Below are 17,926 nucleotides of genomic sequence, written 5' to 3' on the forward strand. Positions count from 1 at the left end.
TCTTGATGTGTTTGGTCTTTTGGCCCTGAGATGAAAACCTCATCTGTGTCTCTTGGACCGTGAAGTAAAAACATTATCCCCTGAGTTATATCTGGGTGATTCTGTGGTCTGATTTTGTCCTCGTGTTTCAGATTAAGAGACCGCTTCAGGATGGTGGCCCATTAATTCTGTGGTGATGTCTGTTGGCAGAAGTGGGCTTCCAGAGTCAGTCCTCAGATGCAGTGGTATGGGGCATGTCCTAGGAACCTAGGCAGATGCTCACCCACATACCTAGGTATCCTTGAAGAAGTTGTGACTTTGCCCCTAAGTGTGCGATTTCATCCTCTGTTGATCTGGAAACTGACTTCCAAAATTAGTCTAAATGCATGTGCTGCTCACCTTCAAATTCAGCAAAAGCAAACAACTGTAACAGGGTTGGTCAGTTTTATTGTTGTTTTGTAGTCACTTTCACTTTCTGGTTGTCAGTGGTAATAGTGCTGTATAGTTGTCTTTTTTTAGGATTGGTTGAATTCATTATCATTATTATTAGAATTTATATTGGGCTTTACCTCTTCAAAGTGTTGTGGAGACACTATTCTAATTTTTTAAAAATCCATTCAGTTTGTTTCCCCTGAAATGAAAAAGAAATCAGTAAAGTAATTCACTTCAGAAATAGTTTTGTAAAATGTTTTTCTTTAAATAAAACTTAAATTTTGAGCCAAAATTACATCAGTGTCACTCTAAATGGCATTTCGGAGGGAGAAAAATTGCTGAAAATGAATGGCACTTTCTTACCCACTCAATAGGCCCAATTGTTCTTCACAGCTTTGCTCCCTGTGTCTGCCTCCCAATTCTTTGTGTTCACTTCTCTTCTGACAAAGTAATCTTTTACTAGTGCTAGTTCATGCAGCTCTGGAAGAGTGAGCTCTGGGTTCTGCCCTGCTTTGAGCATCATCACCATTATTGCAAAGTCTTTATTACCTAAAGAGCACAGCTTGGCTTGTAGATTTCTTGTTGAGTCTGCAGTGCTGGACAATTGCAAAAACAAATTTTCCATCTTTTGGTTAATTTGATCTGGAGGGGAGAACAAAAAAGGAGAATGTGGCTCGAATCCTACGAAGACTTATGCCCAGGTGTGACTTTATTCATGTGAGTGGTCCCAATGTGAATAAAATTGTGCATGTGTCTCTGTAGGATCAGGGTCTAAATCTGGACCTTGCTGTGCAATTTTTAGTCACCTCAGTCTCTGCAAAGTTTGCCTTGTAAACTATTTTAACATCATCTGAAACCTCCTGGGAGCAAGGGATTTTAGAAAGCAGGAGAGCATTGCTGTCAAGGGGATATGGCCAGTCTTTTGTTAGGGCCCAATCTAGCCCCTGTTGAAGTCCGATGCAAAACTTCTGGTTGACTTCAGTAGTGCAGGATCAGGCCCTTACCCAGTTGTTTAGTATAAGCACAGTTAAACAATCATATTGTGTATTTCAAACTTGGACAGTTAAATTTTCAAGAAAAATGTACATCAGGCCAGGTTTTCTTGGGATTTTAGAATCCTGTTCCCACAGTATGAAAATCAACTGGCTTCTCTGAGAAGCTCTTTGGAAAGGGCTACAGTTCATTTGAGCAAAAAACAAAGCTGAAATCCAGTTTTAAAAAATGAAAAATAAGAAAGTTTCAACATATTTAGAACAAGTAGGGAGTGGATGGCTACTTACCAGCTGCCCAGGAGCTGTTCTTGGAAATCTAAACAAAGAACTTTTGTGGCTTTGGCTATAGACAACATGGCCTATCAAAGAGGATTGAGTTGCACTGATGATTGATTTTGAGTGGCGGTGCACTGAGAGGAAGAATGGTCTAGTGATTTGAGCGTGGATGAGGAGTTCCTTGGGTTGTCGTTGAATTGTTGGGCAAGCCACTTATCTTCTCCGTGCCTCAGTTTCCTCATCTGCAAAAAGAGAGAGAATATTTTTGCCTAGTGGTGGTGGTCCAAGGCTTAGTTAATGCTTATAAAGTTCCTTCTCTCCTGAGGTGAAAGAGACTGTATAATTGCTAAGTGTTTGAGACAGTAGCTTCTCTCTCTCCATAGCTAGCTTTATGTCATAACCTAGATTATTTTCCCCCACTATACTAACTGTGCCAATACTAGATCAATATAGCTGAAATTTTCCATGTGTGATTTGATGCCAGAGTAGAATTTTTTGGGGCAAATTTGATGCAAATTGAGCAAGGCATTTCTGAGAGTTGAGAGTCTTAAAAACAAGGTGTCCCTGTCCCCCCTTCCTGGAAGGTCTCTTCGTGTAGGTTTTGGCCTTAGTTTGTTGGCTGCAAATGTAACTTTGGCTAGTTGAGAAGAGTTTGGGCTAATAATTTAAAACCTGATTCTACAACAAAGATGCAAGGACAGACCCGTTCATGTATGTTTATGCCAAGACCTTTTGAAGAGAATAGGTATCTGCCCATGTGGCTCATTTTGCAGGAGTTTTCACAAACAGTTTAATCTCTGCCCTAGGTAGATAGTTGCAGGTTTTATAATTGCTCCCCCCACCTCAAAAAACAAAACAAAACCCAAACCAAACAACCCAAACAGGTACACTGACATAGGTTTTATAATCCCCAAACTGTCTGAACACAGTCTTTATAATCACAAAGTGGTTAAGTATTCATCAGGGTTGTTTTTTTTTTTTGTGGGCTGCATATGGCCCTAATGAAACCAGGAGTTGTGTTGTCAACGCAGGTACAGTTTGATCTAAATAATATACCCATGCACAATCACAGAAAGACTGAATAAGCCAATCAGATGCATTCTTAATTCTCAGTCTCTGATGAAAAGAAACAGTGTGATGGTTGCCTACACTACAATTGTCTTGCCTACACTACAATTATAACTATGTTAAAGACCTCTAGTTGCAACATGACTGTGTCCTATTCATGTTACAATGTGAGTTGGTTTTGCCTGCGTAGACCAGACCAGATTGTTCATGTTAAGGGAACTCTGCTGTATTCTCGTAGTTTTCCTAATGTGGCTGTAATTGCAATGCAGATAAGACTTTTTGATTGCTCGGGTGGCCTTATCTCTGACTCCCACATTGCTACCCAAAACCCAGCTATTTGTGCATTTCCATACTTCCATTTTTTTTAAACTGTAACCTTCACTTTGAATTTCCTGGTTCCCCAACAGTTGCTTTTTTGTTTAAACTACAGCAGTTTTCTTTAAAGTTACTGATTTGTATTTTCAATCTTAACTGAAACTTAATGGCATCTCTTTTTTTTTAATGTTGTACTTGAAAGTGCAATCTTTTGAGTTACAAGAAGAAAATCTATCCAGGGTTAGTAAAAGGTCGCCCTTCTTGTACAAGGAGGTAGCTGGCTCTCCACTCAGAACTATGTGCATGTCGCGTAGGATGACTTTTTCGGCACTAGATGTGGATGGATGGAAGTATTTTTCCTGAGTCATGCTAGCTTTTTGTTATTTGTCTTGGACTGCCATTGAAAATGAGTTTGGGTCTCCTCAGAGTCCCTGCTTGTCTCCTTCACCTTCCACAACTGAGCACAGTTAAGCACAATTGGCAGCCTCTGCTCAGGTGAATGCCGCAGGACGGGGCTGACATGCTTTGACTCTGCTGTGTAGGAGACCCAGGGCCAGACTAGGACTTGCTGCTGCAGAACAGGATGGCAGTGCAGTGGGAGGATTGTGTGAAAGGCTTCAGGCTGTAATAGAAGGAGGTTCCAAAAGACAGACTTGAGACATACTGGCACAGCTGCGTGGGAGAAGCTCCCAAGGCACCTGACTGCACCGTGAGTGCTTTTACTCCCTCTCTTCACAGCACTAAACTTGTGTTTTTTTTTAAAACACTGGGGGAAAATAAATCAAGTTGCCTTCCCCCCCCTTCTGCAGTAACAGAAAATTCAGGTTGAATGAACGGTCCTTTAGATGTTGTGTGTTAGCAAATTGCTCAAAAAACTACCAGCTATTGTCTTGTGAGTGACCAATAGGAGGAAGCATAGGCTATAGTCGATACAGCATGGGACTGAGAGTCAGGTATTCTAGATTCCATTCTTGGCTCACTGTATGACCTTGGGCAAGTCATTTAACCTTCTCTGTGCCTCTCCTTCACTCTCTGTACATTGAGTAGCATACCTGTCTCACAGGGTGTTGTGATGATTGATTGACAGAGCTTGGAGGGCCTCTGATTACAGGAGCTGTGTATCAAAAGTATCATTATATATTTATTGGTGTTTCTCTTCTTTTCCAGTTCGTTTTGGAGGTGGATAGCTACTCAGATTGGAACGATTACAAGAGGTTAGTTATTGTTAACAGTCCCTAATCTGATCGTGTGTGGCTCTATGCTGATTTCACATTATTCAATCAATTATGAAATTGTAAGCGATTTTTACTTCAATGATTGTGGTTTTTGCGCATTGCTTATGTAACCCATGCCTGCTTTGTCCCCCTCTTTGTCCCCCTCCAATGGCAGTCAGACCCGCTAGAAATTGGTGAGTCTTCTACAACCTTGGCTAAGAAATATGTGTCTTTTAGCTCATGCAATAGTGGTTCATGCATTAAGCTCCAGAGGTCCCAGGTTTGATCCCAGCTGCTGCTGATCGGAGTCTGTCAGCATTGCACTTATACATAAGATAAATCAACATTTTAAATGCTAAATCCCAATCTAGTCTGAGGCCGTAGAGCTGGGGAGGCAGTGGGCGGAATTGTACAAGATGGTCCAGGGTAGTTGTGTTCTCTCAGTCACAGAGTGTAAGGCCAGAAGGAGCCATTAGATTATGTAGTTTTGCCCTCCTGAATTTTACAGTAAATCAAACTTCATCCCAGAACCCCCTTATGAGGGTTAAGCTAAAGCACTTCAGTGCTCAGACAGAACTGTTGTGTGCCACAGGCAGAGAACAGGAGAGACCAGTGTGCCGCAAATGCCCAAGGCTCCTGCAATGGTATTGAATTGATTAGGAGAGATGTATCCAGGAGATCCATGCTATGGAGGAAGTGTAGTAGTGTGGGCTCATGGTGACTGATCATGACAAAATGCAGTTGTGCCTGTTACAACCTGTTGCTCCAAGGGATGAACCCCTGTGTAAGGCCAGCTTCAATCTGCTCCATTTTATTCTTGATGAAATCCTGGGAAGTTTCCAGCATGGCCCCCAGCTGAATAATTCCTTGTGTTAGGAATTGGCTAAGATTACTACCTCTCTGATTTTTGTACTGTATCCAGGTTTGACAGTGGTTTTTCTGAAGGCTTCTTGTCCTATGCATACGCTTCCTTAAATGTATCACCCTTGTCTCCTAGGCCCAATCTTGCACACTCACAGCTTCTGTTACTTTAGTGAAAGTTCAAGGAACTCAGTAGATTACAGGTTTCGGTCCCATTGCCTGCGTGCTGCTGTTCCTGTGCCCTGTCACAGACACATTAACATTTCTGGCCTTGAAGGAGCACATGCTGTTTTATTTCAAGATTTTTACATAAATGGGATAAAACTTTGCACTATTCAGTGCCTTTCATCTGAAGAAATTAAAGCATGCTACCAAGCCTTGTACCACCCTAATGTGCAGATGGGTAATCTGAGAAAGACCGGTGAAATTCAGGGCTGAGTGGGTCCTGCAGACTGAACTCTCCCCTAGAAAAGCAGCAACCCACGAAAGCTCATGCTCCAAAAAGTCTGTTAGTCTATAAGGTGCCACAGGATTCTTTGCTGCTTTTACAGATCCAGACTAACACGGCTACCCCTCTGATACCTTTCTCCCCTAGAACTGATCCCTCCTGGATCAGGTTGAGGCACCTTGGCAGGGGAGTGTGTAGGGAAAGCTTGAATTGCTCTTGCTCATGCTGTGCCTGGTTTGTGAATGGAGGACTTTCAAGGAGCCCATAATGCACATTTTTTTCTTCTGTAATATATTAAATGAATCCTGAAGTCTCTGATATCAAGTCTTCTGCCATAATTCTATACCGAGCCTGAAAACTTCCATCATTTTGATACTACATCGATCAAAACCTTCAATGCCTGAGATTCCCAATTTGCAGAATAAGCTTCCCACTCTTACAAAGTTTTATTGCTGATTCTTTGATATCAGTATGTACCATTTTAATACTTTCCAGGTTCACATCTAAATCATGTAAGACTGAGATAAAGTATTTGCTGCTATTCCTCTTTTATTGTTAGGTATATATTGCATACATAGGGGAAAAACAAACAAGTGTTTGCAATTTTTTTATACCTATGTGTTGTAGTTCCTATATTGCAAGTACCAATTACTTAATACTAATCTTGCATCAGCTTTTCACAGCAGAAGTGACCCCTTAAAGGGATGTTGTGATGTTAAGTAATCTCTGTGCTATGCTTGAAACCATCAACGTTGTTAAACTTCTCAGTCTAATTTACTTTACAGTGTTTTTACTGTTTGTTTCCTCTTTGTGTTTCACTTAGCTTGGGTGGTGATGACAGATTAGGAAGTTTCACTTTTGGAAACTAGTCAATTTCATTTATTGTTTTCTCTTGCACTAGCAAAATGCTACAAGTGCCGCAGGGGGACGATTAAATCCAGCTATTTAAAAAATACAGTAAACAATTGATTTTTGAAAAACTACCACAGCACCAAACATTTGTATTATATTTTGTAAAACAGGCAACCTTCTCTCTTTGAGTTGGCCCTCTGTTTGGTCCCAAGTAAAAGACTGCCAGTGGATGTCTGATTTTATCATCACGCCCCAGTCTGCTGGTTTGTCCCATTCCTCTGCTGTGTTTTGTATTTTCGTGCAGCGTCTAGTGCAGTGGGCTCCAAACTGGTTGGCCTTTAGGCGCTACCAACATATAAATGTTAAATACTAATAAGTGTCTCCATATTGGATTTTTTAGCTATGAATTTTCTAACAAAAGTTGTGCCTGCTTAAGGATTGTTTGTCCTTGCTGTAGCTTTGTCTGAGCCAGCAGCTTTTGCAACAGATTAGAATGATCAGTTGCATTGATACTTGTGTTATTTCAGTGGCTTTTCTGTTTGTACAAGTGACTAGTCTGGATCCTAGTCTCTTACCCAATGTCAGACATGGTATTTCAACAGTGTTTGTCTGGCCACAAATGAACCCTGCTTTTGAAGGCTTTCTTGTTTCCCTAGGAGCTAATACTAACTTCAGCTCTTGCTTTTTCTCTTTTAGTGCTAAGAGCCCACTTCGGAGTCACTATGGAGGAGTCCTCCCCTACCATGAAGCCCCTGGACCTGAACCTGCACTCTCATTTCATCCTTGGCTCTGTGTCTGAGGATAACTCGGAGGATGAGACGAGCTCCTTGGTAAAACTTGATCTACTTGAGGAGAAAGAGAGGTCTCTGTCTCCTGTGTCTGTCTGTTCAGATTCCCTTTCAGACCCAGGACTGTCTAATGTTCAAGATGGCCTGGCTAGTCATATAAGGTATGTAAAAACCCTACTAATCAAATCCAGTCTGCGGGCTTTTCTCACCTTGTTCCTTTTAGTCTTAGAAAGACTAGGCTTCCTTCTTACCCAACTCAACTGAAATGTAAGCTGGAGCACAAGGAACATGGGGAAGGGACACTGTAACTTGTTGGAGGAAGGGCCTCACTTTCTCCCTCTTTGATAAGCTTTTGAGGGGCAATATTTGGGGTGAATGAGCAAGACGGATAAAGTTCTGTGATACTAAAGCAGGGAATCTCCAGGACATGGATCATGTCTGATGACAGTAACAGAGGAGATGCTATACTGGATCTATCAAGTCTGGTATCTGGCTCTGGTGGTGGTCTGTTGACTAGCCATATTTCAGAGGAAGGTAATAATGCACATGGCCAGTCACGCATTTCTGTGCACTAGGATGGTTGTAGTGTGAGGAAGTGTTCCTGCAGTGACTGGCATATGTCCTGACGCACTAGAATTGAGTTCCCTTAGTTTGGCTTGCATAGCTACAAAGGGTACTATTTGGCCACAACATTACCCACTCCCTCTTGCTTTTCAAAATCCAGCTATAGTATTTGCCGCTATGGACCGATGGCTTTCAAAGATGGGCCTTGCAAGTTAAAATCAAGTTGTGCTTTCCTTTCTAACCGGTTCTGAGTGTTTCAGCATCAGTTAGCACACCTGCTAGTGTTTTGCAATGCAATGCATGTTAACAGAAAAGATGCTGCCTGCCTTAACAGCTCTCGCGGGTCATGGTGTCTTTGGCTGAGATTTTCAAAGCAGTCCAGAGGAGTTAGATACAGATCTTCCAGTAAGTTTAACAGAAGTTATGTTTTTTTTAATTCCCTAAATGGCTTTGAAAATTTTTTGTATAATCTCAGTAATAATAGTGAGTTTTCCTCCTTTTTTTTTTTTTTTCTGGGTGGGGGTGGGATCTCTCTTTTTCCCCCAAACTCCTAGAAGCTTCAGGTGCCCACTGGTGATGACTCCGCAGTCAATCGTGTTTGACTTTTGGATGGAGTAGTTAGAGCACGTCTTGGTTTTCTTTTAATCTCCCTCCATTGTGCTTGAAATCATTGCTTGCACAGTTGCTGTCAGGTGGAGTTTTATGTTTTGGGTGCTTGTAGTCCGAATGCTTTGTATATCTCCAAGGAAATGACTGTCTCTGAATGAGAGAGTGCCATGCTGGTACTCTGTATAGTTTGTAATAATGTGTTTACTGCCACTGGGAGAAACATTTCATTCTGAATAATAGAAGGAGCATTTCATTTAATGTGCCTGCTGCTTGCAGTTCAAGGGGATCTTAGCCTCACCCTTATAAGCAAGGCTGCTTCTTCTCCCCTATTAGGGCTCATATGAGATGGACGTGACAATGGTTTCTGTAGGTGTCCCCACCTGATATTAATGTTTCCTTGGGAAAGGACGTCAGTTTGCTCTTTATAGGGTCTTCAGAATGATACCTGCCCTCTACAGATGTTGCATTTTGTTGCTGACCTGCAGCTGTTTGTATGAGTTGATGGTGGTGCTTGTAATGCACATATGTATCTGCCTCATTGATGCTTTCAGCATTTTGTGAATGGCATGGGGAGTTCTACAATGATTTTCTCATCTGTAGTGCCCAGCTTGCCTTTCAGGATGCAGCCTCTGAACAGAGAAGGGAGCAAGCTCTTTGCGACAGGGACTCTTTCCTGCTATGTGCTTGTATAACAATAGGACACTGATCTTGTTTGTGGTCCTCCGGACACAAGTGTGATATATATCTCTGAAGTACCCATCCTGGGAAGCAGTGTGGTCTAGTGACCAGAACACAGAACTGGGGGTCTGGACTCTTGAGTTCTGTGTTTAGCTGTGTCACTAACTTGCTGTGTGACCTTGGCCAAAATATTCAAGAGGATCCACTCATTTTGGGTTTCCAAGATAAAGGATAGCCAGGGCCTGACTTTTCCAGAGATGCTGAGCATCCACTGGTTCCGTTGACTTTGGTTGGAGTTGTGGTGCATGGTGAAAATCAGGGCCTAGTGGTTATCAGGTTAGACACTTGAAATTAATGGATTCTTCTGAAAATGTCTTTTCTTGTCTACAAAATGGCAGCGGTAATACCTACCCACCGACACATTCAGCGATTTTATTAAGGGATTTTATTAATCCCTTTTGAGTTTCTTAGCCAAGAGGCAGTGAAATCACAGGCAAGTTCTAAAATCTTAATGCAAATCTTGAGGAAATTACCTTTCCAATGACCTTCAGCCCTAATAATATAGCAGCACAAAAGGTTTTCAGTAGAAAAGAGAACCTGGCCTTCAGACTTGATATATTGTTAGACCTGAGGAAAATGCGGGGGCTTACCCATTAATGTGGTAAGAAGCCCTGGAAAGATGCAAGAGAGACAAAAATCAAAGTTCTATCCACTCCTATGCCATTAACTGGCAACAAAGATCCTTAATGCAATAGGTACCCAACCTTGAGCTCCTCTTTCATAATTTGCTTGCTTTGATATGCAATCAAGTTGAGAGATTTGCCAGTTCAAACAAACAAACAAACACAAAAGTCATGGCCTGAGGCTACCTTTTTAGATTAATTAAAGCTAATAGGAGTAGCTTTCCTTGCCTTTCATCTGAGGATCTTAAAGCATCATTGTTTTACAGATGGGAAACTGAAGCAAGGCATCATAGTATCATAGAAATGTAGTGCTGGAAGGGACCTCGAGAAATTATCAATTCAAGCCCAGTGTCCCGTGGCAGGACCAGGTAGACCATCCTGGACCATCCCTGACAGGTGTTTGTCCAACTTGTTTGTAAAAGCTTTCAATGATGGGGACTCTTCGACCTCTGTTGGGGGCTTATTGCAGAGCTTAACTACCCTTCTAGTTCGAAAGATTTTCTTAATATCTAACCTAAATCTCCCTTGGTGCAGATTAAGTCCATTACTACTACTTCTACCTGCGGTGGACATGGAAAACAATTGATCGCCATCCTCTTTACATATTTGAAGACTGTTGTCAGGTCACCCCTCAGTCTTTTTTTCTCAAGACTAAACATGGCCAGGTTTTTCAACCTTTACTCATGGGTCAGGTTTTCTAAAACTTTTAGACTTTGGACTCTCTCTCCAGTTTGTCCACATCTTTCCTAAAGCGTGTTGGCCAGAATTGGGCACAGTACTCAGCTGAGGCCTCACCAGTTCCAAGCAGACTGGGACAGTTACCTCCTGTGTCTTACATATAGCACTCCTGTTAATACATCCCAGAATCATATTAGCCTTTTGCATTAACATATGCATCATGTTAATGAGTTGTATTCGATTTGTGATCCACTATAACCCCCAGATCCTTTTCCTCAGTACTGCCACTTAGACAGTTATTCCCCACTTTGTAGTTGTGCATTTGATTTTTTCCTTCCTAGGTGAAGTACTTTGCAGTTGTCTTTATTGACTTTCACCTTGTTGAACTCAGCGCAATTATCCAATTTGTAAAGGACATTTTGAGTTTTAAACCTGCCTTCAAAGTATTTGCAACCTCTCCCAGCTTGGTGTCATCTGCAGATTTTATAAGCATACTCTACTCCATTATCCAAGTCATTAATGAAAATATTGAATAGTACCAGATCCTGTACTGGCCCCTGTGGGGCACCATTAGATATGCCCTCCCAATTTGATAGCATACCGTTGATAACTACTCTTTGAGGATAGTCTTTCAATCAGTTGTGCACCCACCTTGTAGTGATTTTATCTAGCCCACATTTCCCTAGTTTGCTTATGAGAATGTCCTGCAGAATTGTGTCGAAAGCCTTACTAAAATCAAGGCGTGTTATGTCTGTCGTTTCCCTGTATCTGCTAGGTCAGTAATCCTATCAAAGAAGGAAATTTAAGTTGGTTTGGTGTGGCTTGTTCTTGACAAATCCATGTTGATCATTCCTTATAATCCTCCAGGTGCTTACAAATAGATTGTTTACAAATTTGCTCCAGTATCTTTCCAGGTATTAAAGTTAAGGAAGTTAAGCAGTTTGCCCAGAGATGCACAGCGAATCAGTGGCAGTGCTAAGGAATGGAACCTAGATGTCTGGCTCTCAGTTTCCTTTTTGTAACTACTAGCTAGCTCTACCACCTATTCTAAAGAGACAAAGATAAGTTAGTAGAGGGAGTTAGTTTAAGGTCATAGGTTGTGGCTTTTGGTCACTTCATGAGAGGCCGCAGTCTATTGCATGATTGCCTGGAGTACTAGTTCTGTTGCTGTGCACTGCCAGATGGAGAACTCTGGTTTGATTTCCAGTCTAGGTCATTGAGAGAAATTGGCTTTACTGCAGAGAAATCCCACTCGGGGCCCATTCAGTAGAGGTTTGTCTAGCTGAAACATGAAACTGAGTGTGTCAGAAGAGAGTACTGTTCCAATTTGGGGCAGTAGTGGTGACTGCAAAATGAGATGCTTTTGAATTTGGAGTGAGGTTAAAAATTAGGGGAAGCAATTCTTAATGGATTTTGTGGACTTTGAAAGAAAGAGGAATCAAACATACCACTCTACCCATGTTAAATTGCCAACCCCCGAGCCATGAAGATTAAATATCCGATTAAATCGAAATTCAATGGGAAATATGATAGAGGCATCAAGAATGGCGTGGAAAAAGTGATAGAGAAATGTCATTCACCTGTCTCACTGTACAAAAACCAGCGGTCACCCAATTAAATTTACAGGCAGCAGGTTTGCTGTAAATAAGCAGAAGTACTTTTCCACACAATACACAATTGACCTGTGGAGCTCATTGCTATGGGATGTTGTGATGGCTAGAAGTGTAACAGTATTAAAAAACGAACTAGATATGTTCATGGAGGATAAGTCCATCAGTGGCTACTAGCCAAGATGGTCACCCTATGCTTGGGGCGACCCTGAACCTCTGGCTGCTGGACGTTAGGAGGGGAAGATGTGTGGATCTCCCCAGAATTGCCCTGTTCTGTACTCTCTCTCTGAAGCTCTGGTACTGGCCACTGTTGGAAACAGGTACTGGGCTAGATAGACCATTGGCAGTTCTTATGTTCTTAGTTCACAGCTTGTTGCTGGGCTAACGAAGTGGAGCATGTGATCATTGAGATTGAGGTGGGTGTGATGTCCGCCATGCACTCTAAGCTGAAAAATAGTACTGTTTTACAGAGGAATGCAGCGAGGGATTTTGTCTAGGGATCTGGGCTTTTTGAACTTTAGTAACTCTGAGATTCAGAGAGAATAAACAAACAGTTAATCCTCCTCCCCTTCACTTTCTCTTCCAGCTCAAACACCATCTCACTGCTCTGTGGAGATAAGTTATGCAATTCTGGGTGACCATGTTATGTAGCACCAAGGTTGGGGTTGTGATCATGCGTGCCTCTCTTGACCAGGTGTGGTTTCATCAGGCTTGCCATGTCACTTCAAGCAGAGTTTCACAATGTGAAAATTCAGCCAATGCACTGAAACACAGCTGAAGAAATCACCTTATTAAGATCACCTCACTGCTAGGATTACTCCTCTTTGGTCCTCAAATAACACTCAATTAAACTATCCTCCTCTTCCTGCTTTATGGATTGGGAAAACCCATGCAAAGAGAGGTCAGGTGATCTGTGGGAGCTCACACAGCATGTTAGTTGCAGAGTCTATGCTAGAACATGGACCTCCTAGCTCCCAGTCCCCTTATCTCACCCACTAGCCAACACCGCATCTGTATATTAGAAAACATATTTGTATTAGCTGAGATCCTATCAGATGATTGCATGTAATCCATAAATCAGGATCCGGTAATGGTCATTCAGTATGCCAAGTCACATTTCTGTATTTCAGTATCTAGATTGTGTGTGTGTGTGTGTGTTGTGTTGTTCTACCTTATCAGAGTTGATTTAAAACTTATTGCACTCTGCTCATAGACACTGTGAGATAATCCAAATTCTGTTTTGGTGAACAAAAGAGAATAGAGCGTTGGAATTGACACACAACTCCACTCGCTAAATGCTATGATGTTGCTAAAGAAACCCTTGCTGAGATGAGATATGCAAAGTAAACTCCCATTCCAGCTAGAAATCCATATGGTCTAGTTGTGCCAGTTGGTCATCAGTTGACTGATTTGAAAAACTATGATCAGATCACGTGCTTTCAGCTGGCACATCTTGCTCTGTTCAGCAAGAAAAATGGATACTGAAAAAACAAGCAGACAGATCAGAATATTGTTATAAAGCTGTGCCTGCCTGTATGCTACTGAAAATTGCTTTGCTCTACTGTTCCCCCTTGTTAAAGGGACACTGTGAATAGAAAACACGTGTTTAAAAATAATTTCCTTAACCCTTCTGTTATAAAAGCATCTTATATTACGACTAAACATCTTTAAAACATCTTCCATTTGTACTGTCTGTATACTTTTTGCACTTTACACAACTTGGACTGTAAAACTTGACTGGTGTTTTGTTTCTGGTCAGTTTCATTTTCTCATGCGCTAACACAATATTGTGTCTTTGGGGTTCACTGATTTCTTCTGATGGAAGACAGCATTCCTGTCCTGGTCTGCTGTGTAGAGTTGCAGCGAGCTGCTAAACAGCTGCTGTGTTCCATCCAGTGTTCAATAGTGGTTAAAATAACTCCTGAATGCGTTAACTTGGAAAGCACTTTGGGGTTCTTTTGTCACAATGTGATTAAGTAAATATTTAAATAAATTGTTCTTGACTTTTACTAATGTTTTCAAGATGGCATCTTGTATGAAACCCATATTAAAATCAAGGAAATGTGCACACTTCTTTCTGTTTACGCCTTTTGGCCCCAGTATATTAAGTTAACGTGCAGGTGCAGAGTTGTTCTTGTGAAGAATCGCTTGCAGAATTGGATCTTTACCTGTGAGTATGACTCCATTAAGTCACTGGAGTTAATCCCACAGAGAATTTGGCCCTTTCTGCCTCATTATGAGAAGGTTTCCGTAGACAAACTTTAAGCAGGTGAGTAGTCCACTGAATTACTGAGACTCGTGAGCAGTGATTCACATGTTGAAGTCTTCTCACGATGAGGCCCTAATTTTGATACTGAGAGGGATGTCTTGAGCACTCTAGCCTGGGCAGCCAGATGAAATGCCAGACCTGACCTTGAACTTGGCATGATAGCACAGAGCACTAACCAAACGGCTGACCTATTTTTGTTAAACAAGTAGGCTTTGATCCTGCAAAGTTTTAAGCACCTGTGCAACCTTATGACATAAGCAGTTCCATTGTAATCAATTGCATAGCTCAGATGCATGCTCAAGTTTAGGAACGATCAGGCCTTGCTCTGGGATTTCCAAACCATGCACCGTTGCATAGGAAATTTTCCTTCACGGATCTGATTTCTCCCCTTCCAGGTCCTCTCCGGATTTCCGGCCATATGGCCACTACTTGAATTGAAGGCTCTGCCTTTAATCTGCTCTCTGTGCCACCAGTTGCCATGGTACTGCTAAGGCCTGTTTGAGGAGACTTGCATCAGAGCTTGCATCTCCCAGACAGAAGCCATTAATGAAGTGAAATTCTGTGCTGCTTGCTGAGGGCAGCAGGGTTGTTTCCCTCCCTTTTGCCTTCTTTGCCATAGGTTGACAACTATCAGCTCAGCAGATAGAGGAGGGTGATGCATGTCCCTGATGGACATTTATGCAAGTTGTTGAAATAAGACTGTATCTTAAAGGAGGCATTGCCAAAACAAATTTCTGTCAATCTCTTCTTCCTCCCAATCCCCAGCCTTCACTATTGATGCTGTTTGCTTGTCCTTTGCCCTTCACTTATGCTAGGTCTACACTGGGGGGGTCGACTGAAGATGCACAACTTCAGCCATGTCATTAGCGTAGCTGAAGTTGGCGTATCTTAGGTCTATTTACCTGGCCATGAGGACGGCGGCGAGTTGACCGCTGCTGCTCCCCCGTCGACTCCGCTTCCGCCTCTCACCACGGTGGTGTTCTGGAGTCGACAGCAGAGCGATTTGAGGATCAATTTTTATCGCGTCTACACTGGATGCGATAAATCGATCCCTGATAGATCGATCACTACCTGCCGATCTGGCGGGTAGTGTTGATGTACCCTTAGTCTAGCCAGTGAAACTAGCATAGCTAATTCATTTTGTTTACACTCCTTTTTGCTTTCCGGTTCTCAAACACCCTTGTAATAGTGCTGAGCCTGAGTTTGCAATACTGCCACGGGATGTTGAAATTGTCTTGAACATTGCATGAAACTGAAAACGCTCTAGTCATTAAATAGGATAAAGGTTTTTTTTAATTTTAAAAAAAGCCCCAAAATCTAAATTTTGGGTCTAAACTATGTGCCTGATACAATATGTACTAAAATGAATGGAAAGGTCTCTTACTGCATTTGGATTGGGCACAGGGCCTGATCCAAAGCCCATTAAAAAGGGGGTGGGTTTGTAACTGCTTTAGGTTATGCTGGTGACATGTAAACTCTTTATTTCTTCCTCTTCTTAAATTGTCAAGCAGCTCTTCTAAAATCCATCCTCCTATTCCACCCGCTCAATACAATAAATAAGAGAAGGTGATCTGCAAATCAAATCGAAAAGTGTGTGTGCCTCCATCCTGCTCTTTTTGAGATGTACGAAGTGGAATGTTGCTTTTTCCGCCCTCTCTCTCTCTATTTTTTTTATCCTTTGCTCCCCTGCTTTTACATTAGAAGTACTAAGTCCAGAGTCGCTTTTTGTTGGAAGATTTTGATGGTATACTCAGAATGGTGGTGCGATTCCATAGTGTGAGCGATATATGTATTCACAAAGATGATCTTCCTAATTAAAAGGATAAAATATATTTTGCAATTTAAAAAAACCTTCCATCTAAGAATTTTAGAGCCCTCTCCTGAGATCTGCTAAATGCCCTCCATTCCCATTAGAGTTAGGAGGTGCTCAGCACCTCAAAGATTGGGCCTACTAAGTGCTTTTTAGACATTTAGGGGCCCAGTCAGAGGCGCATTTAAATCAGTGGAAGGTCTCCTACTGAGTTCAGTGGGCATTTGCTCAGGCCCAAGTGAATTAAGTCCTGCAATACATCTGGGAAACAGGGCAGTATTGGTGTTCCTTGTGCCTCAGCTTTCCTCTCCATAAAATAGGAAGTGTAGGAACTTGCTGTGCTGGGAAATAACCCAGATCTTCTGACTTCTAATACTGTGTTTTCAATTACAAGGCCATCCTTCTTGAGCAAAACCTTTCGGGTAGGAAATTTTGGGAGAAACTTTTGAAGCTGTTCACTGTAAAAAGCACACGTTTCCCTTCAATTCTCCCATTTCACCTTTAAACCTTCGTGACAAGGAGCACTAGATGTCATCCCTTGTGGAGTTCTTCAGTGCTGCTGCAAACTCAACTGTGTAGGGGGACAACTGGATTTTTTTTTTTAAATACTCTTGTCTGCAGTGTAACTTGACTTGAAAACTAACTGACTGATATTACAGGAACTTGCAGAATTACGTGGAGGATCAGATTTAAAAAAAAAAAAAAAAAAAAAAAGACTTCGGTAAGAACTGGCCTCAGGAACTGGTATGCGGATGGTGGATTAAATTTAGATTATAGGGCTCAGGATTTAGATTTAATTGTAGATTTAAAATTAGAGTTTGAGCCTGATGGCACCAAAATCTCATGGAGTTTTGTTCAGAGATGTCACCAGCTTAATGGCTCTTGCTAGATTTGGAGGACATCTTGGCACTGAAGTTGAACAGCCCTGTCCTGCTTTGGATCCAACACTGAACCAAAACCAGAGTGGAAAATATAAATTCAGGGATTTGAATCTAATCTTCACCTCCATCCCCTTTCCTGAAATTCAAAGGCAATCCAGTTCACAATTCTGGTGGTGTCATCTGTAGGCCAGATTTTATTACCTTCACTGCTGTACGATTGTTACTCTGTGGAATAATCCCATTGAAATTGGTGGAACTACTCTAGGAGTAAGGTACTAGTAGTGAGAGGAGGTGTCAGAAACGTGGTTTTTGTTTGCAATGCAAATTCTTAGTGACTCCCAGCTCTCTCTCTGTACTTGGAATCTGACTTTATCATCCTCAATTGACGCTACTGTGCCAACTTCATACAGAATGTAACTCTACTGGCATAACTGGAATCATAGTAGGAATTAATCTGGTTTGTTCTTTATGCAGTGTAATTGCAATGCAATTCCTTTGCACACTAGGCCTGCTGGAAGGACAGGTAGTAAGACAAGAACGCATAAGACAAGATTCTTGTGCTGAAGAGTTTACAATCTAACTTGGACAAATATAATATACAGGACAGCTGTACAAATGCAGGATGGCAGATCCCTGTGGAGAGAGAAGCAAGAAGGATTGCAAGATGAAATGGATTTTGAGGGGAGATTTGGAGAAGAAGAGGGAAGGCATTTGGCAATGGAGGCTGCTCCAAGTGAAAAGGAAGTGTAGAAGAACATGCAAAGCACCTTGGGGAGGGAAAAAGAAAGACAAAAAGAATGGTTGAAAGAAAATATGGAGGGACATGTGGAGAGAGGTTCTGGATCAGCAGTGCATAGGAACTGCCCTTTGGAATCCATGAAAACAGTCTCATTGTGTTCAATGAGCCTGTCATGCACTA

General features: G+C 41.8%; 1 protein-coding gene across 6 annotated transcripts in view; it reads left to right on the top strand.

Annotated features, from left to right (window-relative positions):
• The window catches only part of ACACA (acetyl-CoA carboxylase alpha), a 190,277-nt gene that overhangs the window by 2,811 nt on the left and 169,540 nt on the right, over positions 1-17,926 (top strand). For 3 of the 6 annotated variants that reach the window (XM_032779348.2, XM_075074091.1, XM_075074092.1), the window contains exons 1-3: positions 3,388-3,557; positions 4,230-4,276; positions 7,134-7,386. In XM_032779348.2, coding sequence (XP_032635239.1) covers positions 3,469-3,557; positions 4,230-4,276; positions 7,134-7,386 — 389 coding nt within the window. In that variant the 5' untranslated portion in view covers positions 3,388-3,468. The other 3 variants (XM_032779350.2, XM_032779349.2, XM_032779354.2) reach the window with 3 other exon arrangements.

This window comes from Chelonoidis abingdonii, chromosome 20, assembly GCF_003597395.2.
Source record: "Chelonoidis abingdonii isolate Lonesome George chromosome 20, CheloAbing_2.0, whole genome shotgun sequence".
NCBI classification, from domain to species: Eukaryota; Metazoa; Chordata; order Testudines; family Testudinidae; genus Chelonoidis; species Chelonoidis abingdonii.